The sequence below is a fragment of the Oncorhynchus keta genome, chromosome 11, assembly GCF_023373465.1.
Source record: "Oncorhynchus keta strain PuntledgeMale-10-30-2019 chromosome 11, Oket_V2, whole genome shotgun sequence".
Classification (NCBI taxonomy): domain Eukaryota; kingdom Metazoa; phylum Chordata; class Actinopteri; order Salmoniformes; family Salmonidae; genus Oncorhynchus; species Oncorhynchus keta.
In genome coordinates this window covers 342,793-370,000 of record NC_068431.1, presented here as the reverse complement: position 1 = coordinate 370,000, position 27,208 = coordinate 342,793, and the positions used below count along the sequence as shown (strand labels likewise).

At 46.7% G+C, this 27,208-nt stretch overlaps 1 protein-coding gene, 2 long non-coding RNA genes and 1 pseudogene across 18 annotated transcripts in view; 1 reads left to right on the top strand and 3 right to left on the bottom strand.

Moving 5' to 3' along the window:
* Window positions 1–10,195, bottom strand: part of LOC118383004 (serine/threonine-protein kinase DCLK1-like) — a 40,780-nt pseudogene extending 30,585 nt beyond the window's left edge.
* A 2,096-nt stretch (window positions 10,196–12,291) lies between these two features.
* On the top strand, window positions 12,292–13,916 carry LOC127932965 (uncharacterized). 2 transcript variants are annotated; one of them, XR_008146506.1, is made up of 3 exons: window positions 12,292–13,533; window positions 13,616–13,697; window positions 13,780–13,916. It is a non-coding gene; the product is annotated as an uncharacterized LOC127932965 (long non-coding RNA). The 2 variants fall into 2 exon arrangements; XR_008146505.1 differs by having other exon boundaries at window positions 13,575–13,697.
* On the bottom strand, window positions 13,524–22,186 carry LOC127932963 (uncharacterized). Of its 15 annotated transcripts, none has more exons than XR_008146469.1 (7): window positions 18,195–22,186; window positions 15,474–17,566; window positions 15,274–15,393; window positions 15,147–15,226; window positions 14,860–15,099; window positions 14,653–14,819; window positions 13,524–14,605 (listed from the first exon to the last, which is right to left on the bottom strand). It is a non-coding gene; the product is annotated as an uncharacterized LOC127932963 (long non-coding RNA). The 15 variants fall into 15 exon arrangements; XR_008146470.1 differs by having other exon boundaries at window positions 13,524–14,692; window positions 14,740–14,819; XR_008146463.1 differs by lacking the exon at window positions 13,524–14,605 and having other exon boundaries at window positions 14,699–14,819; window positions 18,195–18,426; window positions 18,485–22,186.
* Window positions 22,187–22,812: 626 nt separating this feature from the next.
* LOC127906209 (serine/threonine-protein kinase DCLK1-like) overlaps window positions 22,813–27,208 on the bottom strand; it is an 80,001-nt gene continuing 75,605 nt past the window's right edge. The window contains exons 5-6 of the mRNA XM_052457487.1: window positions 26,492–26,589; window positions 22,813–24,405 (exon numbers count right to left, since the gene is read on the bottom strand). Of these exons, the coding sequence (XP_052313447.1) occupies window positions 24,376–24,405; window positions 26,492–26,589 (128 nt within the window). The 3' untranslated portion in view covers window positions 22,813–24,375. The remainder of the gene's footprint in view (window positions 24,406–26,491; window positions 26,590–27,208) is intronic.

The window sequence follows — 27,208 nt, the reverse complement described above, 5'->3', positions numbered from 1 at the left end:
ACGGTCAAGACTCCTCCTGGTTCTGAGAACACATAACCCCAGGTATAACAGAGACACACCCCACAGGGCTGCGTACCTTAACCAGTTCCATGACCAGGTAGAGCTCGCTGTAAGTGTCCATCTCCTCAATCAGCAGGACAATGTTGGGGTGTTTCACCTTCCTGAGGATGGCTACCTCATTCTGGATCATGTGCTCCTGTTGGGGGAAGGAGGAGGAGGAGGAGGGGAGGAAGAGGACGAGAAGGAACAGGAGGATGAGGAGGTGGAGAAGGAGATGAGACAGACCGTTAGAGACCAGCTACTGTACTTAGCAACACTAACACAGCAAAACAAAATATTAATTCAGAAAAATATATCAATGTTTATATTCATGTAAACCTACAAAATATATAATAAAATGTGGATGTGCCCTGGAAAAGAGGCACCTCCCACCCCCATTGACCCCTCTTGATCCCTCTCACCCTTATTGAACCTATTGAACCTTATTATTGAACCTAATTAACTGAACCTTGTTATTGAACCTAATTAACTCCTTCTCCCTTTGCCCCCCCAACCGTCCTACCCATACTGATCTCCTTGCTCCCCTCACCCCATTACCCCCCTCCCCTCACCCCCTCCCCCCTCTCCCCCCGTTACCCCCTCCCCTCACCCCCTGTTACACCCTCTCCCCTCCCCTCACCCCTGTTACACCCCCTCCCCTCCCCTCACCCCCTGTTACCCCCCTCCCCCTGTTACAACCTCTCCCCCTCCCCTCACCCCTGTTACACCCCTCCCCTCACCCCCTGTTACCCCACCCGCCTGTTACCCCCCCTCCCCCTCCCCTCCCCTCACCCCTGTTACCCCTCTCTCCCCCTCCCCCTCACACCCTGTTACCCCCCACCCCACCCCCTGTTACACCTTCTCCCCCCTCCCCCTCCCCCCCTCCCCACACCCCCAATCCCCCTCCCCACACCCCCTGTTACACCCTCTCCCCCTCCCCTCTCCCCTCTCCCTCTCCACACACCCCATGTTACCCCCTCCCCTCTCCCCTCCCCCTCCCCTCTTCCCCTCTCCCCCTCCCCCCCACCCCCTCTCCCCCTCCCTGTTACCCCCTCTTACCCCACCTCACCCTGTTACCCCCTCTCCCCCTCCCACACCCCCTCTCCCCCTCCCCCTCCCCACACCCTGTTACCCGCACTCCCCTCCCCACACCCTGTTACCCCCTCCCACCTCACCTTGCCCCGGCGCCGGCCCTTGTTAATGATCTTCAGGGCGTATTCTCTGCCTGTAGAGTGTTCCACACATTCCCGGACCACCGCAAAGTTCCCATCTCCCAAAGTACGTCCCACTCTGTAGCGCTCTGATATGGAGACAGGCACCGCCGGGATCTCATCCTCTACTACTGGAGGGGAGGGAGGGAGGGAGGAGGGAGGGAGGGAGGGAGGGAGGGGAGGGAGGGAGGGAGGGAGGGAGGGAGGGAGGGAGGGAGGGGAGGGGGAGGGGGAGGGAGGGAGGGAGGGAGGGAGGGAGGGAGGGAGGGAGGGAGGGAGGAGGGAGGAGGAGGAGGGAGGGAGGGATAGTGAGGGGGGGGAGGAGTGGGAGGAGGGAGGGGGAGGGAGGGAGGGAGGGAGGAGGAGGGGGAGGGAGGAGGGGAAGGGAGGGAGGGGAGGAGGAGGAGGGGAGGGAGGGATAGTGAGGGGAGGGGAGGGAGGGAGGGGGAGGAGGGAGGGATAGTGAGGGGAGGGAGGAGAGATAGTGAGGGGGGAGGGAGGGAGGGAGGGAGGGAGGGAGGGAGGGAGGGAGGGAGGGAGGGGGAGGGAGGAGAAAAGGTGAGAGTTAAAAGGGATACAATGAGGCTCTTTATCTACTTCCCCAGTCTGATAAACTTGTGATTTGCATGTCTCTGTGTCCAGTTTAAAGGAAGATAGTTTTGTAGGAGTTGTGATATGTAGGAGTTGTAATTCAAAAGAGAGGAATGAAAAATAAAGAGAAATAGATGGGGTACATGAAGATTATATATTTATATATATATAAATGAGAGAGAGGTCATTGCTTACATTCAGTGACTGGTCCATCCCCTTCAGCCAATGAATTACAGACTTTGGTAGAGGCCAGAGAGATAGACGAACCCTGAGACTCCTAGAGAGGGGGGGGGGGACAGGTAGAGAGAGAGAGAGAGAGAGTGGGGATGAGAGGGAGAGGTAGAGAGAGAGGGGAGGTAGAGAGAGAGAGGGAGAGAGAGAGAGATGGGGGATGAGAGGGAGAGGTAGAGAGAGAGGGGGAGGTAGAGAAGAGAGAGGGGGTAGATAGAGGGGGGGTAGAAAGAGAGAGAGAGAGAGAGAGTGGGGATGAGAGGGAAAGGTAGAGAGAGGGGGTGAGAGGGGAGGTAGAGAGAGGGGGATGAGAGGAGAGGTAGAGAGAGAGGGGGAAGAGGTAGAGAGAGAGAGAGAGAGAGAGAGAGAGAGAGAGAGAGAGAGAGAGAGAGAGAGAGAGAGAGAGGAGAGAGAGGAGGGGAGAGTAGAGAGAGAGGGGAGAGGTAGAGAGAGACAGAGAGAGGAGGGGATGAGAGGGAGAGGTAGAGAGAGAGGGGGAGGTAGAGAGAGAGAGGAGGAGAGAGAGAGAGAGAGAGGGGGATGAGAGGGAGAGGTAGAGAGAGGGGAGGTAGAGAGAGAGGAGGGGGTAGATAGAGGGGGTAGAAGAGAGAGAGAGAGAGAGAGAGTGGGGATGAGAGGGAGAGGTAGAGAGAGAGGGGGTGAGAGGGAGAGGTAGAGAGAGAGGGGGTGAGAGGAGAGGTAGAGAGAGAGGGGGATGAGAGGGAGAGGTAGAGAGAGAGGGGGTGAGAGGGAGAGGTAGAGAGAGAGGGGGATGAGAGGGAGAGGTAGAGAGAGAGGAGGGGGTGAGAGGGAGAGGTAGAGAGAGAGGGGGATGAGAGGGAGAGGTAGAGAGAGGGGGTGAGAGGAGAGGTAGAGAGAGAGGGGATGAGAGGGAGAGGTAGAGAGAGAGGGGGAGAGGTAGAGAGAGAGAGAGAGAGAGAGAGGAGGGGTGAGAGAGAGAGAGAGGAGGGGGTGAGAGAGAGAGAGAGAGGAGGGGGTGAGAGAGAGAGAGAGAGGAGGGGGTGAGAGAGAGAGAGGAGGAGGGGGTGAGAGAGAGAGAGAGAGAGGAGGGGGGTGAGAGAGAGAGAGAGAGGAGGGGGGCGAGAGAGAGAGAGAGAGAGAGGAGGGGGTGAGAGAGAGAGAGAGAGGAGGGAGGGGGTGGGAGAGAGAGAGAGAGAGAGAGGAGGGGGTGAGAGAGAGAGAGAGGGAGAGGTGAGAGAGAGAGAGGAGGGGGTGAGAGAGAGAGAGAGAGGAGGGGGGGTGAGAGAGAGAGAGAGAGAGAGGAGGGGGGTGAGAGAGAGAGAGAGAGAGGTAGAGAGAGAGAGGAGGAGGGGGTGAGAGAGAGAGAGAGAGAGAGGTAGAGAGAGAGAGGAGAAGGGTGAGAGGGAGAAAGAACAATTCAATAAACACATCCTAATCAACATCAATACTGAGAAATGAACTGAAACGGAGTGAGATCCTCTCTGATCTGTCCATCTTCAGGTTTGGGACTGTGCTCCCTTCCTCTCACCCCTTTCTCTCACCCCTTCCTCTCACCCCTTCCTCTCACCCCTTCCTCTCACCCCTTTCTCTCTCTCCTCCGTCCCTAAAGGGTCTTGCCCCCTCCATTCTCCTTCTTTGTAGGGTCTATAAAGAGTATACTGCACTTTCATACCATTTAAACATATTTGGGATGGAGCCACAATCTGTCTGTCTGTCTGTCTGTCTGTCTGTCTGTCTGTCTGTCTGTCTGTCTGTCTGTCTGTCGTCCGTCCGTCCGTCCGTCCGTCCGTCCGTCCGTCCGTCCGTCCGTCCGTCCGTCCGTCCGTCCGTCCGTCCGTCCGTCCGTCCGTCCGTCCGTCCGTCCGTCCGTCCGTCCGTCCGTCCGTCCGTCCGTCCGTCCGTCCGTCCGTCTCCGTCCGTCCGTCCGTCCGTCCGTCCGTCCGTCCGTCCGTCCGTCCGTCCGTCCGTCCTGTAATTTATATTCTTCTCTATTCAATCATCTTTACCCCTCTCTCCTCCTCGTCTCTCTGTCTACCCTCCTCTCTCCTCCTCGTCTCTCTCTCTACCCTCCTATCTCCCCCTCGTCTCTCCGTCTACCCTCCTACTCACTACTACTAAAGAGAGAGTAATCATCACGATAAAGGAGTGAGAGGGTAATCATCTCTATAAAGGAGTGAGAGGGTAATCATCACTATAAAGGAGTGAGAGGGTAATCATCACTATAAAGGAGTGAGAGGGTAATCATCACTGTGAAGGAGTGAGAGGGTAATCATCGCTATGAAGGAGTGAGAGGGTAATCATCACTATAAAGGAGTGAGAGGGTAATCATCACTATAAAGGAGTGAGAGGGTAATCATCACTATAAAGGAGTGAGAGGGTAATCATCACTATGAAGGAGTGAGAGGGTAATCATCACTATAAAGGAGTGAGAGGGTAATCATCACTATAAAGGAGTGAGAGGGTAATCATCACTATAAAGGAGTGCGAGGGTAATCATCACTATAAAGGAGTGAGAGGGTAATCATCACATGAGAGGGTAATCATCACTATTAAGGAGTGAGAGGGTAATCATCACTATAAAGGAGTGAGAGGGTAATCATCACTATAAAGGAGTGAGAGGGTAAGCATCACTATAACGGAGTGCAGAGGGTAATCATCACTATAAAGCAGTGAGAGGGTAATCATCACTATAAAGGAGTGAGAGGTTAATCATCACTATAAAGGAGTGAGAGGGAAATCATCACTATAAAGGAGTAAGAGGGTAATCATCTCTATGAAGGAGTGAGAGGGTAATCATCACTATGAAGGAGTGAGAGGGTAATCATCACTATAAAGGAGTGAGAGGGTAATCATCACTATAAAGGGGTGAGAGGGTAATCATCACTATTAAGGAGTGAGAGGGTAATCATCACTATAACGGAGTGCAGAGGGTAATCATCACTGTGAAGGAGTGAGAGGGTAATCATCACTGTGAAGGAGTGAGAGGGTAATCATCGCCATAAAGGAGTGAGAGGGTAATCATCACTATGAAGGAGTGAGAGGGTAATCATCACTATAAAGGAGTGAGAGGGTAATCATCACTATTGAGAGGGTAATCATCACTATAAAGGAGTGAGAGGGTAATCATCACTATAAAGGAGTGAGAGGGTAATCATCACTAAAAATGAGTGAGAGGGTAATCATCACTATAAAGGAGTGAGAGGGTAATCATCACTATAAAGGAGTGAGAGGGTAATCATCACTATAAAGGAGTGAGAGGGTAATCATCACTATTAAGGAGTGAGAGGGTAATCATCACTATAAAGGAGTGAGAGGGTAATCATCACTATAAAGGAGTGAGAGGGTAATCATCACTATAAAGGAGTGAGAGGGTAATCATCACTGTAAAGGAGTGAGAGGGTAATCATCACTATTAAGGAGTGAGAGGGTAATCATCACTATAACGGAGTGCAGAGGGTAATCATCACTGTGAAGGAGTGAGAGGGTAATCATCACTGTGAAGGAGTGAGAGGGTAATCATCACCATAAAGGAGTGAGAGGGTAATCATCACTATGAAGGAGTGAGAGGGTAATCATCACTATAAAGGAGTGAGAGGGTAATCATCACTATGAAGGAGTGAGAGGGTAATCATCACTATTAAGGAGTGAGAGGGTAATCATCACTATAAAGGAGTGAGGGGGTAATCATCACTATGAAGGAGTGAGAGGGTAATCATCACTATTAAGGAGTGAGAGGGTAATCATCACCATAAAGGAGTGAGAGGGTAATCATCACTATGAAGGAGTGAGAGGGTAATCATCACTATTAAGGAGCGAGAGGGTAATCATCACTATAAAGGAGTGAGAGGGTAAGCATCACTATAACGGAGTGCAGAGGGTAATCATCACTATAAAGCAGTGAGAGGGTAATCATCACTATAAAGGAGTGAGAGGGTAATCATCACTATAAAGGAGTGAGAGGGTAATCATCACTATAAAGGAGTGAGAGGGTAATCATCACTATAAAGGAGTGAGAGGGTAATCATCACTATAAAGGAGTGAGAGGGTAATCATCACTATAAAGGAGTGAGAGGGTAATCATCACTATAAAGGAGTGAGAGGGAAATCATCACTATAAAGGAGTGAGAGGGTAATCATCACTATAAAGGGGTGAGAGGGTAATCATCACTATTAAGGAGTGCAGAGGGTAATCATCACTGTGAAGGAGTGAGAGGGTAATCATCACTGTGAAGGAGTGAGAGGGTAATCATCACTATAACGGAGTGCAGAGGGTAATCATCACTGTGAAGGAGTGAGAGGGTAATCATCACCATAAAGGAGTGAGAGGGTAATCGTCACTATTAAGGAGTGAGAGGGTAATCATCACTATAAAAAAGGAGTGAGAGGGTAATCATCACTATAAAGGAGTGAGAGGGTAATCATCACTAAAAATGAGTGAGAGGGTAATCATCACTATAAAGGAGTGAGAGGGTAATCATCACTATAAAGGAGTGAGAGGGTAATCATCACTATAAAGGAGTGAGAGGGTAATCATCACTATAAAGGAGTGAGAGGGTAATCATCACTATAAAGGAGTGAGAGGGTAATCATCACTATTAAGGAGTGAGAGGGTAATCATCACTATAACGGAGTGCAGAGGGTAATCATCACTGTGAAGGAGTGAGAGGGTAATCATCACTGTGAAGGAGTGAGAGGGTAATCATCACCATAAAGGAGTGAGAGGGTAATCATCACTATGAAGGAGTGAGAGGGTAATCATCACTATAAAGGAGTGAGAGGGTAATCATCACTATGAAGGAGTGAGAGGGTAATCATCACTATTAAGGAGTGAGAGGGTAATCATCACTATAAAGGAGTGAGAGGGTAATCATCACTATGAAGGAGTGAGAGGGTAATCATCACTATTAAGGAGTGAGAGGGTAATCATCACCATAAAGGAGTGAGAGGGTAATCATCACTATGAAGGAGTGAGAGGGTAATCATCACTATTAAGGAGTGAGAGGGTAATCATCACTATAAAGGAGTGAGAGGGTAAGCATCACTATAACGGAGTGCAGAGGGTAATCATCACTATAAAGCAGTGAGAGGGTAATCATCACTATAAAGGAGTGAGAGGGTAATCATCACTATAAAGGAGTGAGAGGGTAATCATCACTATAAAGGAGTGAGAGGGTAATCATCACTATAAAGGAGTGAGAGGGTAATCATCGCTATAAAGGAGTGAGAGGGTAATCATCACTATAAAGGAGTGAGAGGGAAATCATCACTATAAAGGAGTGAGAGGGTAATCATCACTATAAAGGGGTGAGAGGGTAATCATCACTATTAAGGAGTGCAAAGGGTAATCATCACTGTGAAGGAGTGAGAGGGTAATCATCACTGTGAAGGAGTGAGAGGGTAATCATCACTATAACGGAGTGCAGAGGGTAATCATCACTGTGAAGGAGTGAGAGGGTAATCATCACTGTGAAGGAGTGAGAGGGTAATCATCACCATAAAGGAGTGAGAGGGTAATCATCACTATGAAGGAGTGAGAGGGTAATCATCACTATAAAGGAGTGAGAGGGTAATCATCACTATTAAGGAGTGAGAGGGTAATCATCACTATAAAAAAGGAGTGAGAGGGTAATCATCACTATAAAGGAGTGAGAGGGTAATCATCACTAAAAATGAGTGAGAGGGTAATCATCACTATAAAGGAGTGAGAGGGTAATCATCACTATAAAGGAGTGAGAGGGTAATCATCACTATTAAGGAGTGAGAGGGTAATCATCACTATAAATGAGTGAGAGGGTAATCATCACTATAAAGGAGTGAGAGGGTAATCATCACTATAAAGGAGTGAGAGGGTAATCATCACTATTAAGGAGTGAGAGGGTAATCATCACTATAACGGAGTGCAGAGGGTAATCATCACTGTGAAGGAGTGAGAGGGTAATCATCACTGTGAAGGAGTGAGAGGGTAATCATCACCATAAAGGAGTGAGAGGGTAATCATCACTATGAAGGAGTGAGAGGGTAATCATCACTATAAAGGAGTGAGAGGGTAATCATCACTATAAAGGAGTGAGAGGGTAATCGTCACTATAAAGGAGTGAGAGGGTAATCATCACTATGAAGGAGTGAGAGGGTAATCATCACTATAAAGGAGTGAGAGGGTAATCATCACTATAAAGGAGTGAGAGGGTAATCATCACTATAAAGGAGTGAGAGGGTAAGCATCACTATAACGGAGTGCAGAGGGTAATCATCACTATAAAGGAGTGAGAGGGTAATCATCACTATAAAGGAGTGAGAGGGTAATCATCACTATAAAGGAGTGAGAGGGTAATCATCACTATAAAGGAGTGAGAGGGTAATCATCACTATAAAGGAGTGAGAGGGTAATCATCACTATAAAGGAGTGAGAGGGTAATCATCACTATAAAGGAGTGAGAGGGTAATCATCACTATAAAGGAGTGAGAGGGTAATCATCACTATAAAGGAGTGAGAGGGTAATCATCACTATTAAGGAGTGAGAGGGTAATCATCACTATAAAGGAGTGAGAGGGTAATCGTCACTATAAAGGAGTGAGAGGGTAATCATCACTATTAAGGAGTGAGAGGGTAATCATCACTATAACGGAGTGCAGAGGGTAATCATCACTGTGAAGGAGTGAGAGGGTAATCATCACTGTGAAGGAGTGAGAGGGTAATCATCACCATAAAGGAGTGAGAGGGTAATCATCACTATGGAGGAGTGAGAGGGTAATCATCACTATAAAGGAGTGAGAGGGTAATCATCACTATAAAGGAGTGAGAGAGTAATCATCACTTTTAAGGAGTGAGAGGGTAATCATCACTATTAAGGAGTGAGAGGGTAATCATCACTATAACGGAGTGCAGAGGGTAATCATCACTATAAAGCAGTGAGAGGGTAATCATCACTATAAAGCAGTGAGAGGGTAATCATCACTATAAAGGAGTGAGAGGGTAATCATCACTATAAAGGAGTGAGAGGGTAATCATCACTACAAAGGAGTGAGAGGGTAATCGGTCCTCTCCTTGTCTCCTGTCCCCTCCTGTCCTCTCCTCATCTCCTGTCCTCTCCTTGTCTCCTGTTCTCCCCTTGTCTCCTGTCCTCCCCTTGTCTCCTGTCTCCAGTCAGTCAGTCAGTCTACCAACCAGCCAGCCAGCCAGTCAGTCAGTCTACCAACCAGCCAGCCAGTCTGCCAGTCAGCCAGCCAGCCAGTCTACCAGCCAGTCAGCCAGCCAGTCAGTCTACCAGCCAGTCTACCAGCCAGTCAGTCAGCCAGCCAGCCAGCCAGTCTACCAGCCAGCCAGTCAGCCAGCCAGCCAGCACAGTCAGCCAGCCAGGCAGCCAGCCAGCCAGCCAGCCACAGCCAGTCAGCCAGCCAGTCAGTCAGCCAGCCAGTCATCCAGGCAGCCAGCCAGTCATCCAGGCAGCCAGCCAGTCAGTCAGCGAGCCAGTCATCCAGGCAGCCAGTCAGCCAGCCAGTCAGCTAGCCAGCCAGTCATCCAGTCATCCAGTCATCCAGTCATCCAGTCAGCCAGTCATCCAGCCAGCCAGCCAGTCAGTCAGTCAGTCAGTCTACCAGCCAGCCAGTCAGTCTACCAGTCATCCAGTCAGTCATCCAGCCAGTCAGTCATCCAGTCATCCAGTCAGTGGTATTTAAGTGAAAAACCTCTACTCGTTGTTCTGCACTGCAGACAGGGAATCTAGATAAACATTTAAAAATAGCAGTCAGTCTACCAGCCAGCCAGCCAGTCAGTCTACCAGCCAGCCAGCCAGCCAGTCAGTCAGCCAGCCAGTCTACCAGCCAGCCAGCCAGTCAGTCTACCAGCCAGCCAGCCAGTCAGTCTACCAGTCAGCCAGTCAGTCTACCAGCCAGCCAGCCAGTCAGTCATCCAGTCATCCAGTCAGCCAGCCAGCCAGTCATCCAGTCATCCAGTCAGCCAGCCAGTCAGTCATCCAGTCAGCCAGCCAGCCAGTCATCCAGTCATCCAGTCAGTCATCCAGACAGTGGTATTTAAGTGAAAAACCTCTACTCGTTGTTCTGCACTGCAGACAGGGAATCTAGATAAACATTTAAAAATAGCAGATCCTTTGTTGACAAAACCTCACTGACTGATGACTCATGTTGACCTCTCTTCTTGTTTTGTTTGTCCTCCATCGCTCTTCCTGTTCTGATCCTTCTCTCTCTCAATACTTTCTCTCTCCCGTCGCTTCCATCCCTGTCACCGAGGGAAACAAAATACTGTTGCTGTGGAAACTGTTCGGGGAGAGAAGGAGAATGCCCATATAAGGACATATATCCGTCCTGTCTCCAGGTTGAGAGAGCTAGGGGTTCAGATGGCTGTTTCTTTCTCCTCAGAGAGATGGAGAGAGAGACAGAGAGCGAGAGAGAGATGTGAGGCAGGCGGCCAAGTTGATAGAGAAGGTCTGGAGACAGACAGACAGACAGACAGACAGACAGACAGACAGACAGACAGACAGACAGACAGACAGACAGACAGACAGACAGAGATTGAATCCAAACCGCTGTTCACTACTAAAACTACCAGGACTACAACACAAGACTGTAATGACAATCTATGACTGAACCAATGCTGGTCAGACTACAGTAACATACAGTAACATATATAGGGAATAGGGTTCTATAGGGCTCTAATCTAAAGTAGTGCACTATATAGGGAATTGGGTGTCATAGGGCTCTCATCTAAAGTAGTGCACTATATAGGTGCCATTTTAGATTCAGCTCAACAGATCAATATGTGACAGACTTCTGATCGATCAATGGCTTTTATTAAAGATGATGTTGAATTAGGACTTCATACAGTATAAAACAGCAGGTAGAGGAGCTGTAATAAATTACAATTAAAACTCTAATAAATTACAATTCAGTTTTTAATAGATTAAAAATTAAAAATCTAATAAATTACAATGCAGTCTTTAATAGATAAAAAATAAAACTTCTCTAAAAATTAAAATTAAATCTTTAATAAATTAAAATGAAAACTCTAATAAATGAAAATGAAAACTTTAATAAATTAAAATTAAATCTTTATTAAATTAAAACTAATCAATTAAAATACATTTTTGTAGAAATGAATACTCTTTCATGCAGATCTAAAGGAGGAGATGACAGACAGACAGACTTGGAAAGTCAAATTAATGGGAAAGACGGAGACAAATGTATGTGTGCTGTCCAGATAGTGTTGTTTTAAAACATAAACATCTTTAAAATGATATTCATGACATAATAACAGTGCTAGTGGTATCGAGGGTTTGTGGACGGCCCTCCGAACATTAAACCAGTGTTTCCAATCCGGGTCCTAAAGACCCAAAGAGGTGCACATTTGAGTTTTTAACACTCATACACCTGATTAACTAAAGGCTTGATGATGAGTTGATTAGTTGAATCAGGTATGTGAGTGCGGGAAAAATTTGGAGACACTGCCTTAAACAAAACATACAGAACATTCATCAAAAAATAAAAGACAAACAACAACATCTATTGTGACACATTGTAGATGAAATCATTTACACACACAGAGATGTGCCAGAGAATGAGAGGAGCATGTAACTCAATGGATAGTGATGATGATCACTGATGATGAGACACTTACACATGGACTGAGGAGGACGAGAGAGAGAGAGAAAGAGCGAGAGAGAGAGAGAAAGAGAGCGAGAGAGAAAGAGAGCAGAGAGAGAGAGAGAGAGAGAGAGAGAGAGAGAGAAAGAGAGAGAGAGAGAAAGAGAGCGAGCGAGAGAGAGAGAGAGAGAGAGAGAGAGAGAGAGAAAGAGAGCGAGTGAGAGAGAGAGCGAGAGAGAGAAAGAGAGCGAGCGAGAGAGAGAGAAAGAGAGCGAGAGAGAGCAGAGAGCGAGAGAGAGGGAGCGAGAGAGAGAGAGAGAGAGAGAGAGAGAGAGAGAGAGAGAGAGAGAGAGAGAGAGAGAGAGAGAGAGAGAGAGAGAGAGAGAGAGAGAGATAGATAGAGAGAGAGAGAGAGAGAGAGAGAGAGAGAGAGAGAGAGAGAGAGAGAGAGAGAGAGAAAGAGAGCGAGTGAGAGAGAGAGAGAGAGAAAGAGAGCGAGTGAGAGAGAGAGCGAGAGAGAGAAAGAGAGCGAGCGAGAGAGAGAGAAAGAGAGCGAGCGAGAGAGAGGGAGCGAGATAGAGATAGAGATAGAGATAGAGATAGAGAGATAGAGATAGAGATAGAGATAGAGATAGAGATAGAGAGAGAGAGAGAGAGAGAGAGAGAGAGAGAGAGAGAGAGAGAGAGAGAGAGAGAGAGAGAGAGAGAGAGAGAGTGAGATAGATAGAGAGAGAGAGAGAGAGAGAGAGAGAGAGAGAGAGAGAGAGTGAGAGAGAGAGTGAGGAGGAGGAGAGAGAGGAGGATGAGAGAGGAGGATGAGAGAGAGTTGCTGCCATGCATGACATCACAAACACGCACAGTCACACTTGTTAAAGTGTCTGTTCTCTCTCAAGAGTACAGAGGAACATTCAGCTCTGAGTCTGAGCAGTACGACAAGACTCATCCTGCCTGCGACACACATTGCACTCTGAAGCACCATACTGATTTAACCAGCTGCGGCATCAATAACACAGGGGTGTGTGTGTGTGTGTTTGTGTGCAGGGCCTAATATGTACTAGAGATGGTGTGAGATGGTGTGGATAATTCATGAAAATGTACACAATAATGTACAGTAAACCACTGAGCCACACTGGTCTGCTGAACTCTACTCTACTGAACTCTACTCTACGGTACTGAACTGAACTCTACTCTACAGTCCTGAACTGAACTCTACTGACTATATGAATAAAGTAATATATATTAGCCAATGTCAATGCAAAACAAAACTAACTATACAAGACATTTTGTTGTAGGCAGAACGCATCGGAGTAGGATTCTATTGCACTGACAGGCACTACTCAGCACGTACTCTACACAGACTGGTGCGCCAGTCTGGTCCTTCTGTGGCTCAGTTGGTAGAGCATGGCGCTTGTAACACCAGGGTAGTGGGTTCGATTCCCGGGACCACCCATACGTAGAATGTATGCACACATGACTGTAAGTCGCTTTGGATAAAAGCGTCAGCTAAATGGCATATATTATTATTATTATATTAGAGTTGCAGTATCCCTATATGCAAATAGACCATTGCCATATATGGATCTGTGCCCTTCACTTTGAACTGGACTGTGTTTACAGCATGAGGAGTTGTGAGTAGGTGAACTGGACTGTGTTTACAGCATGAGGAGTCGTGAGCAGGTGAACTGGACTGTGTTTACAGCATGAGGAGTCGTGAGCAGGTGAACTGGACTGTGTTTACAGCATGAGGAGTTGTGAGTAGGTGAACTGGACTGTGTTTACAGCATGAGGAGTTGTGAGTAGGTGAACTGGACTGTGTTTACAGCATGAGGAGTTGTGAGTAGGTGAACTGGACTGTGTTTACAGCATGAGGAGTCGTGAGCAGGTGAACTGGACTGTGTTTACAGCATGATGAGTCTTGAGCAGGTGAACTGGACTGTGTTTACAGCATGAGGAGTTGTGAGTAGGTGAACTGGACTGTGTTTACAGCATGAGGAGTTGTGAGTAGGTGAACTGGACTGTGTTTACAGCATGAGGAGTCGTGAGCAGGTGAACTGGACTGTGTTTACAGCATGATGAGTCTTGAGCAGGTGAACTGGACTGTGTTTACAGCATGAGGAGTTGTGAGTAGGTGAACTGGACTGTGTTTACAGCATGAGGAGTCGTAAGTAAGTGAACTGGACTGTGTTTACAGAATGGGGAATAATGAGTAGGTGAACTGGACTGTGTTTACAGCATGAGAGGTTGTGAGTAAGTGAACTGGACTGTGTTTACAGCATGAGCGGTCGTGAGTAGGTGAACTGGACTGTGTTTAAAACATGAGCGGTCGTGAGTAGGTGAACTGGACTGTGTTTACAGCATGAGGGGTCGTGAGTAGATGTGTTTGTTTTGAGATCAAAGCCAGAGCTGCATGTAGCGACGTGTGTACATTCTGTTCACATCCTTCGCTAGTTAGTGAGTTATTAGCCCAGTTACAGATCATTTGTAGTCAGCAGTGGAGGAGTGGTTGCTTCCTACAAGAGAACAAAATATGTACATTTCTAGAAATCTTTGAAAAGTGAGTCAGGTAAAGAGCTTGTTTTTGTCTTAAAGGGACAGTGTTGCATTGTGAGACAGGCTTGAATAAGCTCAGTAGCCAATAGGCAGAGGGCAGCATAATGTGTCTGATTCTCTGTAATAATGGTATGGGAATAATAATGCTTTTTATTCTGTTAAGTGGTTTCTTGTATAATACAACACAACAAGATGTTCAGTCACCTCCTTGTCTGAAGGACGAGTGGATTAACAACACAGTCACCTCCTTGTCTGAAGGACGAGTGGATTAACAACACAGTCACCTCCTTGTCTGAAGGACGAGTGGATTAACAACACAGTCACCTCCTTGTCTGAAGGACGAGTGGATTAACAACACAGTCACCTCCTTGTCTGAAGGACGAGTGGATTAACAACACAGTCACCTCCTTGTCTGATGGATGAGTGAATTAACAACAAGATGTTCAGTCACCTCCTTGTCTGAAGGACGAGTGGATTAACAACACAGTCACCTCCTTGTCTGATGGATGAGTGAATTAACAACAAGATGTTCAGTCACCTCCTTGTCTGAAGGACGAGTGGATTAACAACACAGTCACCTCCTTGTCTGAAGGACGAGTGGATTAACAACACAGTCACCTCCTTGTCTGAAGGACGAGTGAATTAACAACACAGTCACCTCCTTGTCTGAAGGACGAGTGGATTAACAACACAGTCACCTCCTTGTCTGAAGGACGAGTGGATTAACAACACAGTCACCTCCTTGTCTGAAGGACGAGTGGATTAACAACACAGTCACCTCCTTGTCTGAAGGACGAGTGGATTAACAACACAGTCACCTCCTTGTCTGAAGGACGAGTGGATTAACAACACAGTCACCTCCTTGTCTGAAGGACGAGTGGATTAACAACACAGTCACCTCCTTGTCTGAAGGACAAGTGGATTAACAACAAGATGTTCAGTCACCTCCTTGTCTGAAGGACGAGTGGATTAACAACACAGTCACCTCCTTGTCTGAAGGACGAGTGGATTAACAACACAGTCACCTCCTTGTCTGAAGGACAAGTGGATTAACAACAAGATGTTCAGTCACCTCCTTGTCTGAAGGACGAGTGGATTAACAACACAGTCACCTCCTTGTCTGAAGGACGAGTGGATTAACAACACAGTCACCTCCTTGTCTGAAGGACGAGTGGATTAACAACACAGTCACCTCCTTGTCTGAAGGACGAGTGAATTAACAACACAGTCACCTCCTTGTCTGAAGGACGAGTGAATTAACAACACAGTCACCTCCTTGTCTGAAGGACGAGTGGATTAACAACACAGTCACCTCCTTGTCTGAAGGACGAGTGGATTAACAACACAGTCACCTCCTTGTCTGAAGGACGAGTGGATTAACAACACAGTCACCTCCTTGTCTGAAGGACGAGTGGATTAACAACACAGTCACCTCCTTGTCTGAAGGACGAGTGGATTAACAGGTTCGTGTCCTGTATGTTTTTAGAACACCCCACATCGGCTGATACTGTAGTCTGAATGATAGAACAGCTGTTTCCATGATAAAATGTTATGGGATGCATTTTCTCCATTGTTTTTGATGGTAGGCCTCTCTGGTAGGTCTACATTATGATCAAATACACACAGTAGACTAGTTAGCCACTGTTAAAACTGTAACTTAAAGCAGGTACAGCCTCAGTGTTCACAGTAAAACAGTAACTTAAAGCGGGTACAGCCTCAGTGTTCACAGTAAAACAGTAACTTAAAGCAGGTAGAGCCTCAGTGTTCACAGTAAAACTGTAACTTAAAGCAGGTACAGCCTCAGTGTTCACAGTAAAACTGTAACTTAAAGCAGGTACAGCCTCAGTGTTCACAGTAAAACTGTAACTTAGCAGGTACAGCCTCAGTGTTCACAGTAAAACTGTAACTTAAAGCAGGTACAGCCTCAGTGTTCACAGTAAAACTGTAACTTAAAGTAGCTCCAGCCTCAGTGTTCACAGTAAAACTGTAACTTAAGGCAGGTACAGCCTCAGTGTTCACAGTAAAACTGTAACTTAACGCGGGTACAGCCTCAGTGTTCACAGTAAAACTGTAACTTAAAGTGGGTACAGCCTCAGTGTTCACAGTAAAACTGTAACTTAAAGTGGGTACAGCCTCAGTGTTCACAGTAAAACTGTAACTTAACGCGGGTACAGCCTCAGTGTTCACAGTAAAACTGTAACTTAAAGCGGGTACAGCCTCAGTGTTCACAGTAAAACTGTAACTTAAAGTGGGTACAGCCTCAGTGTTCACAGTAAAACTGTAACTTAAAGCGGGTACAGCCTCAGTGTTCACAGTAAAACTGTAACTTAAAGCGGGTACAGCCTCAGTGTTCACAGTAAAACTGTAGCAGGTACAGCCTCAGTGTTCAAAGTAAAACTGTAACTTAAAGCAGGTACAGCCTCAGTGTTCACAGTAAAACTGTAACTTAAAGCAGGTACAGCCTCAGTGTTCACAGTAAAACTGTAACTTAAAGCGGGTACAGCCTCAGTGTTCACAGTAAAACTGTAGCAGGTACAGCCTCAGTGTTCAAAGTAAAACTGTAACTTAAAGCAGGTACAGCCTCAGTGTTCACAGTAAAACTGTAACTTAAAGCAGGTACAGCCTCAGTGTTCACAGTAAACAGATGCTGGAAGTTGTACTTGGCTAGGCTGTATAAAACACAATCCATTGTGTCTGTAAGTGAAAAGCCATTCATCTGAATGAGAACCTGCTGTGAGCAGCCAGGGGTTTTACTAGGTCATACAGTTCATTGATTTGACTGTATTCTATTGATCCTGCTGAAAAACAAAACAAACACAGTCCAGCATAAATGTCAAGCTGGCCTCTGCTGATCCATGCTGGTCTAGCTGGCCTCTGCTGATCCATGCTGGTCAAGTTGGCCTCTGCCGATCCATGCTGGTCTAGCTGGCCTCTGCTGATCCATGCTGGTCTAGCTGGCCTCTGCTGATCCATGCTGGTCTAGCTGACCTCTACTGATCCATGCTGGTCTAGCTGGCCTCTGCTGATCCATGCTGGTCTAGCTGGCCTCTGCTGATCCATGCTGGTCTAGCTGGCCTCTACTGATCCATGCTGGTCAAGCTGGCCTCTACTGATCCATGCTGGTCTAGCTGGCCTCTGCTGATCCATTCTGGTCTAGCTGGCCTCTGCTGATCCATGCTGGTCTAGCTGGCCTCTACTGATCCATGCTGGTCTAGCTGACCTCTGCTGATCCATGCTGGTCTAGCTGGCCTCTGCTGATCCATGCTGGTCTAGCTGGCCTCTGCTGATCCATGCTGGTCTAGCTGACCTCTACTGATCCATGCTGGTCAAGCTGGCCTCTGCTGATCCATGCTGGTCTAGCTGACCTCTGTTGATCCATGCTGGTCTAGCTGGCCTCTGCTGATCCATGCTGGTCTAGCTGGCCTCTGCTGATCCATGCTGGTCTAGCTGACCTCTGCTGATCCATGCTGGTCAAGCTGGCCTCTGCTGATCCATGCTGGTCAAGCTGGCCTCTGCTGATCCATGCTGGTCTAGCTGGCCTCTGCTGATCCATGCTGGTCTAGCTGGCCTCTGCTGATCCATGCTGGTCAAGCTGGCCTCTGCTGATCCATGCTGGTCTAGCTGGCCTCTGCTGATCCATGCTGGTCTAGCTGGCCTCTGCTGATCCATGCTGGTCTAGCTGGTTATGCTGATCCATGCTGGTCAAGCTGGCCTCTACTGATCCATGCTGGTCTAGCTGACCTCTACTGATCCATGCTGGCCTCTGCTGATCCATGCTGGTCTAGCTGGCCTCTGCTGATCCATGCTGGTCTAGCTGGCCTCTGCTGATCCATGCTGCTCTAGCTGGCCTCTGCTGATCCATGCTGGTCTAGCTGACCTCTACTGATCCATGCTGGTCTAGCTGGCCTCTGCTGATCCATGCTGGTCTAGCTGGCCTCTGCTGATCCATGCTGGTCTAGCTGACCTCTACTGATCCATGCTGGTCTAGCTGACCTCTGCTGATCCATGCTGGTCTAGCTGGCCTCTGCTGATCCATGCTGGTCTAGCTGGCCTCTGCTGATCCATGCTGGTCTAGCTGACCTCTACTGATCCATGCTGGTCAAGCTGGCCTCTGCTGATCCATGCTGGTCTAGCTGGCCTCTGCTGATCCATGCTGGTCTAGCTGGCCTCTGCTGATCCATGCTGGTCTAGCTGACCTCTACTGATCCATGCTGGTCAAGCTGGCCTCTGCTGATCCATGCTGGTCTAGCTGGCCTCTGCTGATCCATGCTGGTCTAGCTGACCTCTACTGATCCATGCTGGTCAAGCTGGCCTCTGCTGATCCATGCTGGTCTAGCTGGCCTCTGCTGATCCATGCTGGTCTAGCTGGCCTCTGCTGATCCATGCTGGTCAAGCTGGCCTCTGCTGATCCATGCTGGTCTAGCTGGCCTCTGCTGATCCATGCTGGTCTAGCTGGTTATGCTGATCCATGCTGGTCAAGCTGGCCTCTACTGATCCATGCTGGTCTAGCTGACCTCTACTGATCCATGCTGGCCTCTGCTGATCCATGCTGGTCTAGCTGGCCTCTGCTGATCCATGCTGGTCTAGCTGGCCTCTGCTGATCCATGCTGCTCTAGCTGGCCTCTGCTGATCCATGCTGGTCTAGCTGACCTCTGCTGATCCATGCTGCTCTAGCTGGCCTCTGCTGATCCATGCTGGTCTAGCTGGCCTCTGCTGATCCATGCTGGTCTAGCTGACCTCTGCTGATCCATGCTGGTCTAGCTGGTTATGCTGGCATACCAGCCTTCGCTGTGCTTTGAACACTGGAGACCAGCATAAGCTGAAATAAAACCAGTATCAAGTCTCATTCAGCAGAGTTACATTTAATTCCTATTGGAAATCTAGCCAGAGTGAATTAGTGTAATCTGCAGTCAGAATGACAGCCGGGTTAGAACCATGAATGAACGAGACTAGATAAACCATTTTAGCAACAGGTCCGATAAAAAAGTACAACTAACAGATTGTAGAAACAGTGATTTATCTTTGTGGACCATAAGATACATGAATTGATTAATTAGTTAATTGAGGAATTAGTTAGTTGATGAATGCAAAAACACAGATATTGCAACATCTTCTAAAAATATAACTGGACTAGAGCATGCTGGGAAATATGATAAGGAAGGGCGTGGTTTTGCAGACCAGCAACATGCTGATTATTTGAGAGGGAGTAAACCTCGCTGGGACTTTGAACGCACAACCTCTCGGTTCCCAGCGACCTGAATTTCCTTCTACGCCAATGGATCTGTGGGTATGACAAAGATTTAAAAAAATTTAAATAATAGACATTCTGTTGTTTGTCCATGTAGGGGAACCCTTTTTAGTCTAATTTATAACCCTTTCATGAAGAACCCACTGGTTCCATGTAGAACCCTCTCATGAAGAACCCCCTGGTTCCATGTAGAACCCTCTCATGAAGAACCTTCTGGTTCCATGTAGAACCCTATCATGAAGAACCCCCTGGTTCCATGTAGAACCCTCTCATGAAGAACCCTCTGGTTCCATGTAGAACCCTCTTATGAAGAACCCTCGGGTTCCATGTAGAACCCTCTCATGAAGAACCCTCTCATGAAGAACCCCCTGGTTCCATGTAGAACCCTCTCATGAAGAACCCTCTCGTTCCATGTAGAACCCTCTCATGAAGAACCCTCTAGTTCCATGTAGAACCCTTTGATTTGCCCCTGTAGGGGAACACCTTTCAGTTCCATGTAGAACCCTCTCATGAAGAACCCTCGGGTTCCATGTAGAACCCTCTCATGAAGAACCCTCGGGTTCCATGTAGAACCAATGAAAGGTTCTACAGTTCTATTGATAGGCTAATTCAGATGTGCTTAAAATGTACCTGTAATTTGACAGTAAGTTACCAGCTACTGAGTTGCAGTGGAATTAAAGTGTTATGGTTGTAAAATGACTTGTTGTTGTTTACATTACTTTCACTGCAGTTTTAAATGTGGGGGTAATGTGTACATTAGCATATTTGGAGGCATGGTCTAAAATATTTTGTATTGGTGCCAACCGATAGTGGAAGTGTTGTGAACCAATTCGAGGTGTTTTATCGTTATGTTGATGGCTGAGCAGCTCATTTATCCACTCCCATTTCTACATTTGTGCATTATTAACAGGTTACTGTGAATTTTTCAATAACTTAATGGCAGTAGGTCAGTTTGCTGCAAGTAGTTACTATGAGATCTTCCGTAACTTACTATAGCTGATCGCTGTCATGCTCACTGACCTGATGGTGTTGCAGGAACTGGCAGAGTTAGTTGTCTGTTAAGCTTCCAGTAAGTTACTGACAGTTAGTTGTCTGTTAAGCTTCCAGTAAGTTACTGGCAGTTAGTTGCCTGTTAAGCTTCCAGTAAATTACTGGCAGTTAGTTGCCTGTTAAGCTTCCAGTAAGTTACTGACAGTTAGTTGCCTGTTAAGCTTCCAGTAAGTTACTTAACATTTCCCAGCCTGCTCTATTACAGTTAGATTTGTAGAATTGTTTGTATCAATATCTATGTTTATGCGTGCACTCATTGTCCATGTATTAATCAATGAATGAATCTTATGCTAAACAAAGATAAATATCATACATTTTTTTCGAAAATAATCCAATCTTTTGTCACTGAAATGGTTGTTCCCGTGTAATTGGTTTAGATATTCTCATTTCTTAAATCTTACTAACTCTGGCTGCCATTCTGATTACAGATTCTAATTGTTGGATATCCCCACACAGGTTGGATTCCCATAGGAATTACACTTCACTTTGCAAGCCAGCATAATGTGACTTAGCAGGGTCTCCAGTGTCCAAAACACAACGAAGGCTGGTCACCAGCTAAACCACAATGAAGGCTGGTCACCAGCTAAACCACAAAGAAGGCTGGTCACCAGCCAAAACACAACGAAGGCCGGTCACCAGCTAAACCACAACGAAGGCTGGTCACCAGCTAAACCACAACGAAGGCCGGTCACCAGCTAAAACACAACGAAGGCTGGTCACCAGCTGGTTATTGTGTTTTGGCTGGTGACCAGCATTCGTTGTGTTTTTCATTGTTTTTCTTCAGCAGGGGAGATAGCTGTACTACCAGTGGACATGGCAGTATACTACTAAATGACGACAATGTAAATGTGTGTGTGGGTACTGTTCTCTCCCTTAGCATTCACAGGAAATCAAACCAGAGAGAAAGAGAGAGACCTACTTAAAATACAACACACACTCTAGTCCCTACCCAGGAACGTACTGAACTCTACATAGTTCAACTCAATAATACACCTCAATATGACCGTCAGTCTGCTGGAGTGACGCTATGAGTTACAGGGGCTACAGTATACAGGAGAGAGCGGATGGAAAATAATATACTGCCTTCCGTTGTGGGTGTGGCAGCAAAGCAATCTTTGGTGGAAGAGCTGCTCTGGCGTGAAACGGAGGCGCGCTTCACCCGCTCTGAAAGAGTGGCAGACATGCTCCGGCGTCTGTGCTTCGTCCTCCCCCATTCACAGACGGACTTCCCCGTTCTCATAGCCCAGTTAAGAAGACCCCGGCACGACCTTATAGAGCAGATGGCCTTTGACTGTATAATACACTGTTACTGACAGTGTTACTTTACTGGAGAGGACAGGTGAGACTAAAGTCATCCTAATCAATAATCAACTCATTGTTTAGTGGTCCTGAGGGCCAGGTTCCACGATCGATTAATCCTGTTACTGACAGTGTTACTATACTGGAGAGGACAGGTGAGGCGAGACGAAAGTCATCCTAATCAACTCATTGTTTAGGAGGCCTGAGGGCCAGGTTCCACGATCGATTAATCCTGTTACTGACAGTGTTACTATACTGGAGAGGACAGGTGAGGCGAGACGAAAGTCATCCTAATCAACTCATTGTTTAGGAGGCCTGAGGGCCAGGTTCCACGATCGATTAATCCTGTTACTGACAGTGTTACTTTACTGGAGAGGACAGGTGAGACTAAAGTCATCCTAATCAATAATCAACTCATTGTTTAGTAGGCCTGAGGGCCAGGTTCCACGATCGATTAATCCTGCCTGGATCAATACGAGCACGAGACTAAAACCAGACCAAATCAATCAATCTCTGCACATTACACACACACACACACACACACACACACACACACACACACACACACACACACACACACACACACACACACACACACACACACACACACACACAGACTGTATAGATTTTAATACTACTTTTGAGGGGGTTATTTTGGGACTCAGTCATCTAGGGAATAGGGGGTTATTTTGGGAGGTGGGTCATCTAGGGAATAGGGGTTATTTTGGGACTCAGTCATCTAGGGAATAGGGGGTTATTTTGGGAGGTGGGTCAGCTAGGGAATAGGGGGTTATTTTGGGACTCAGTCATCTAGGGAATAGGGGTTATTTTGGGACTCAGTCATCTAGGGAATAGGGGGTTATTTTGGGACTCAGCCATCTAGGGAACAGGGGTTATTTTGGGACTCAGTCATCTAGGGAATAGGGGGTTATTTTGGGACTCAGTCATCTAGGGAATAGGGGTTATTTTGGGACTCAGCCATCTAGGGAACAGGGGTTATTTTGGGTATCAGTCATCTAGGGAATAGGGGGTTATTTTGGGACTCAGTCATCTAGGGAATAGGGGGTTATTTTGGGACTCAGTCATCTAGGGAACAGGGGGTTATTTTGGGACTCAGTCATCTAGGGAAAAGGGGGTTATTTTGGGACTCAGTCATCTAGGGAATAGGGGGTTATTTTGGGACTCAGTCATCTAGGGAATAGGGGGTTATTTTGGGACTCAAAAATCTTCCACTTGAGTTGCATGCTCCTGTTATAGTATATTCCAGTACAGTATTAGAGTCTAGCAGGGCTGGGGGTCAATTAATACCTGATGTAGAGGTATTGTCATGTCATTGTTATTGCCATGCCTTTTAATCTCCTGTTATAGTATATTCCAGTACAGTATTAGAGTCTAGCAGGGCTGGGGGTCAATTCCAATTAAATCATGTCAATTCAGGAAGTAAACTTCAAAGACAATTTAACATTTTTTTTAAAAAGTGCATATATTTTCAATGACTTCTCAATGAACTGACGGAGTAGAAGCTATTTAGTTCAAAAGTGTACAGCCTTTAAATTGACTGCCTTTAAGTGGACTGCCTTTAAATTGACTGCCTTTAAATTGACTGCCTTTAAATTGACTGCCTTTAAGTTGACTGCCTTTAAATGGACTGCCTTTAAATGGACTGCCTTTAAATGGACTGCCTTTAAATGGACTGCCTTTAAATTGACTGCCTTTAAATTGACTGCCTTTAAATGGACTGCCTTTAAATTGACTGCCTTTAAATGGACTGCCTTTAAATGGACTGCCTTTAAATTGACTGCCTGTAAATTGACTGGCTTTAAATGGACTGCCTTTAAATGGACTGCCTTTAAATGGACTGCCTTTAAATTGACTGCCTTTAAATTGACTGCCTTTAAATTGACTGCCTTTAAATTGACTGCCTGTAAATTGACTGGCTTTAAATGGACTGCCTTTAAATGGACTGCCTTTAAATTGACTGCCTTTAAATTGACTGCCTTTAAATTGACTGCCTTTAAATTGACTGCCTGTAAATGGACTGCCTTTAAATTGACTGCCTTTAAATTGACTGCCTTTAAATTGACTGCCTTTAAGTTGACTGCCTTTAAATTGACTGCCTTTAAATTGTTATTACCTCCAGCCCTGGTGTCTAGCTTTCAGCTTCAGTCAACATACCCTGCACAGTATCCATGGCTACATATCACATGACCTCTTATTCCCTACATAGTGCACTACCTTTACATTTCACCACTATCTGGATATACAGCAATATATATATATATTTTTTTAAATGTGTATCTATGGGTGATGAGTGGACAATAGTAGTGCACTGTGTAGTGACTAGGATATAATTTGAGACACAACCAATGACTACGAGAATAGAAAAGGCAGAAGATTCTCCAGAATACAGACACATTATCACCACAGAAAGGTGATCAACAGGATTCCGGAACTACATCATTGGAATTTTAACATGAGATCGAGTATTTCCAGAATTCCCGAAGCAGCAGCGTGACAGGCCAAGGGTCGGAAAACCTTCTGAGACTCTAAGGATTGTGGGATTTGTAGTTTGTGACTCTAGGTTGTAGACTGGGACTTGTTCTTCTCCTGGGAACATAGAGGGAGTGTGTTATAGAGCGTAAGGGTATGTGTGTCGGTTTAGGGTTAGGAGCTAGGGTTAGGAGCTAGGATTAGGTTTAGGGTTAGGAGCTAGGCTTAGGAGCTAGGGTTAGGTTTAGGGTTAGGAGCTAGGCTTAGGAGCTAGGGTTAGGAGCTAGGCTTAGGAGCTAGGGTTAGGAGCTAGGGTTAGGAGCTAGGCTTAGGAGCTAGGGTTAGGTTTAGGGTTAGGAGCTTGGGTTAGGTTTAGGGTTAGGAGCTAGGGTTAGGTTTAGGGTTAGGAGCTAGGGTTACGTTTAGGGTTAGGAGCTACGGTTAGGAGCTAGGCTTAGGAGCTAGGGTTAGGAGCTAGGGTTAGGTTTAGGGTTAGGAGCTAGGGTTAGGTTTAGGGTTAGGAGCTTGGGTTAGGTTTAGGGTTAGGAGCTAGGGTTAGGTTTAGGGTTAGGAGCTAGGGTTAGGAGCTAGGCTTAGGAGCTAGGGTTAGGAGCTAGAGTTAGGAGCTAGGGTTAGGAGCTAGAGTTAGGAGCTAGGATTAGGTTTAGGGTTAGGAGCTAGGGTTAGGTTTAGGGTTAGGAGCTAGGGTTAGGAGCTAGGCTTAGGAGCTAGGGTTAGGAGCTAGGGTTAGGTTTAGGGTTAGGAGCTAGGGTTAGGAGCTAGGCTTAGGAGCTAGGCTTAGGAGCTAGGGTTAGGAGCTAGAGTTAGAGCTAGGGTTAGAGCTAGAGGAGCTAGGTTAGGTTTAGGGTTAGGAGCTAGGGTTAGGTTTAGGGTTAGGAGCTAGGGTTAGGAGCTAGGCTTAGGAGCTAGGGTTAGGAGCTAGGCTTAGGAGCTAGGCTTAGGAGCTAGGGTTAGGAGCTAGGGTTAGGAGCTATGGTTAGGAGCTAGGGTTAGGAGCTAGGGTTAGGAGCTAGGGTTAGGAGCTATGGTTAGGAGCTAGGGTTAGGAGCTAGGATTATGAGCTATGGTTAGGAGCTAGGGTTAGGAGCTAGGGTTAGGAGCTAGGGTTAGGAGCTAGGGTTAGGAGCTAGGGTTAGGAGCTAGGGTTAGGAGCTAGGGTTAGGAGCTAGGGTTAGGAGCTAGGCTTAGGAGCTAGACTTAGGAGCTAGGGTTAGGTTTAGGGTTAGGAGCTAGGGTTAGGTTTAGGGTTAGGAGCTAGGGTTAGGAGCTAGGCTTAGGAGCTAGGGTTAGGGTTAGGAGCTAGGGTTAGGAGCTAGGGTTAGGAGCTAGGTTTAGGTTTAGGGTTAGGAGCTAGGGTTAGGAGCTAGGATTAGGTTCAGGGTTAGGAGCTAGGCTTAGGAGCTAGGCTTAGGAGCTAGGGTTAGGATCTAGGGTTAGGAGCTACGCTTAGGAGCTAGGCTTAGGAGCTAGGCTTAGGAGCTAGGGTTAGGAACTAGGGTTAGGGGTTAGGCTAGGGTTAGGTTTAGGGTTAGGAGCTAGGCTTAGGAGCTAGGCTTAGGAGCTAGGCTTAGGAGCTAGGGTTAGGTTTAGGGTTAGGAGCTAGGGTTAGGTTTAGGGTTAGGAGCTAGGCTTAGGAGCTAGGGTTAGGAGCTAGGGTTAGGAGCTAGGCTTAGGAGCTAGGGTTAGGTTTAGGGTTAGGAGCTAGGCTTAGGAGCTAGGGTTAGGAGCTAGGCTTAGGTTTAAGGTTAAGGTCAGGGTTAGGCTACGAGTAAGGGATAGGGTTAGTTTTAGGGTTAGGGTTTAGGGAAAATAGGATTTTGAATGGTACTGGATTGTGTGTCCCCAAGATTAGCTGTACAAGATTGTGTATGTGGTCTTACTCTGCTAGGTCTGAGGTCTGTAGCAGGACAGGGTGTAGCAGGACAGGGTGTAGCAGGACAGGGTGTAGCAGGACTGGGTGTATAGCAGGACAGATTGTGTATGTGGTCTTACCCTGCTAGGTCCGAGGTCTGTAGCAGGAAAGGATGTAGCAGGACAGGGTGTAGCAGGACAGATTGTGTATGTGGTCTTACCCTGCGAGGTCTGAGGTCTGTAGCAGGAAAGGATGTAGCAGGACAGGGTGTAGCAGGACAGGGTGTAGCAGGACAGGGTGTAGCAGGACAGATTGTGTATGTGGTCTTACCCTGCTAGGTCTGAAGTCTGTAGCAGGGCTGGAAGGGGAGGGGCTGGGAGATTTCCCCGAGCAAGGAGTGGACAGATGACTGGTCGGATTCCCATTAACTAGAGAGAGAGAGAGAGAGAGAAACAAAGGCAGTATTACCTAGAACCCTGTTATATTACTGTCTCAGAACAACAGCAGTATTACCTAGAACCCTGTTATATTACCGTCTGTCTCAGAACAACAGCAGTATTACCTAGAACCCTGTTATATTACCATCTGTCTCAGAACAACAACAGTATTACCTAGAACCCTGTTATATTACCATCTGTCTCAGAACAACAGCAGTATTACCTAGAACCCTGTTATATTACCGTCTGTCTCAAAACAACCGCAGTATTACCTAGAACCCTGTTATATTACTGTCTCAGAACAACAGCAGTATTACCTAGAACCCTGTTATATTACCGTCTGTCTCAGAACAACAGCAGTATTACCTAGAACCCTGTTATATTACTGTCTCAGAACAACAGCAGTATTACCTAGAACCCTGTTATATTACCATCTGTCTCAGAACAACAGCAGTATTACCTAGAACCCTGTTATATTACCATCTGTCTCAGAACAACAGCAGTATTACCTAGAACCCTGTTATATTACTGTCTCAGAACAACAGCAGTATTACCTAGAACCCTGTTATATTACCGTCTGTCTCAAAACAACCGCAGTATTACCTAGAAC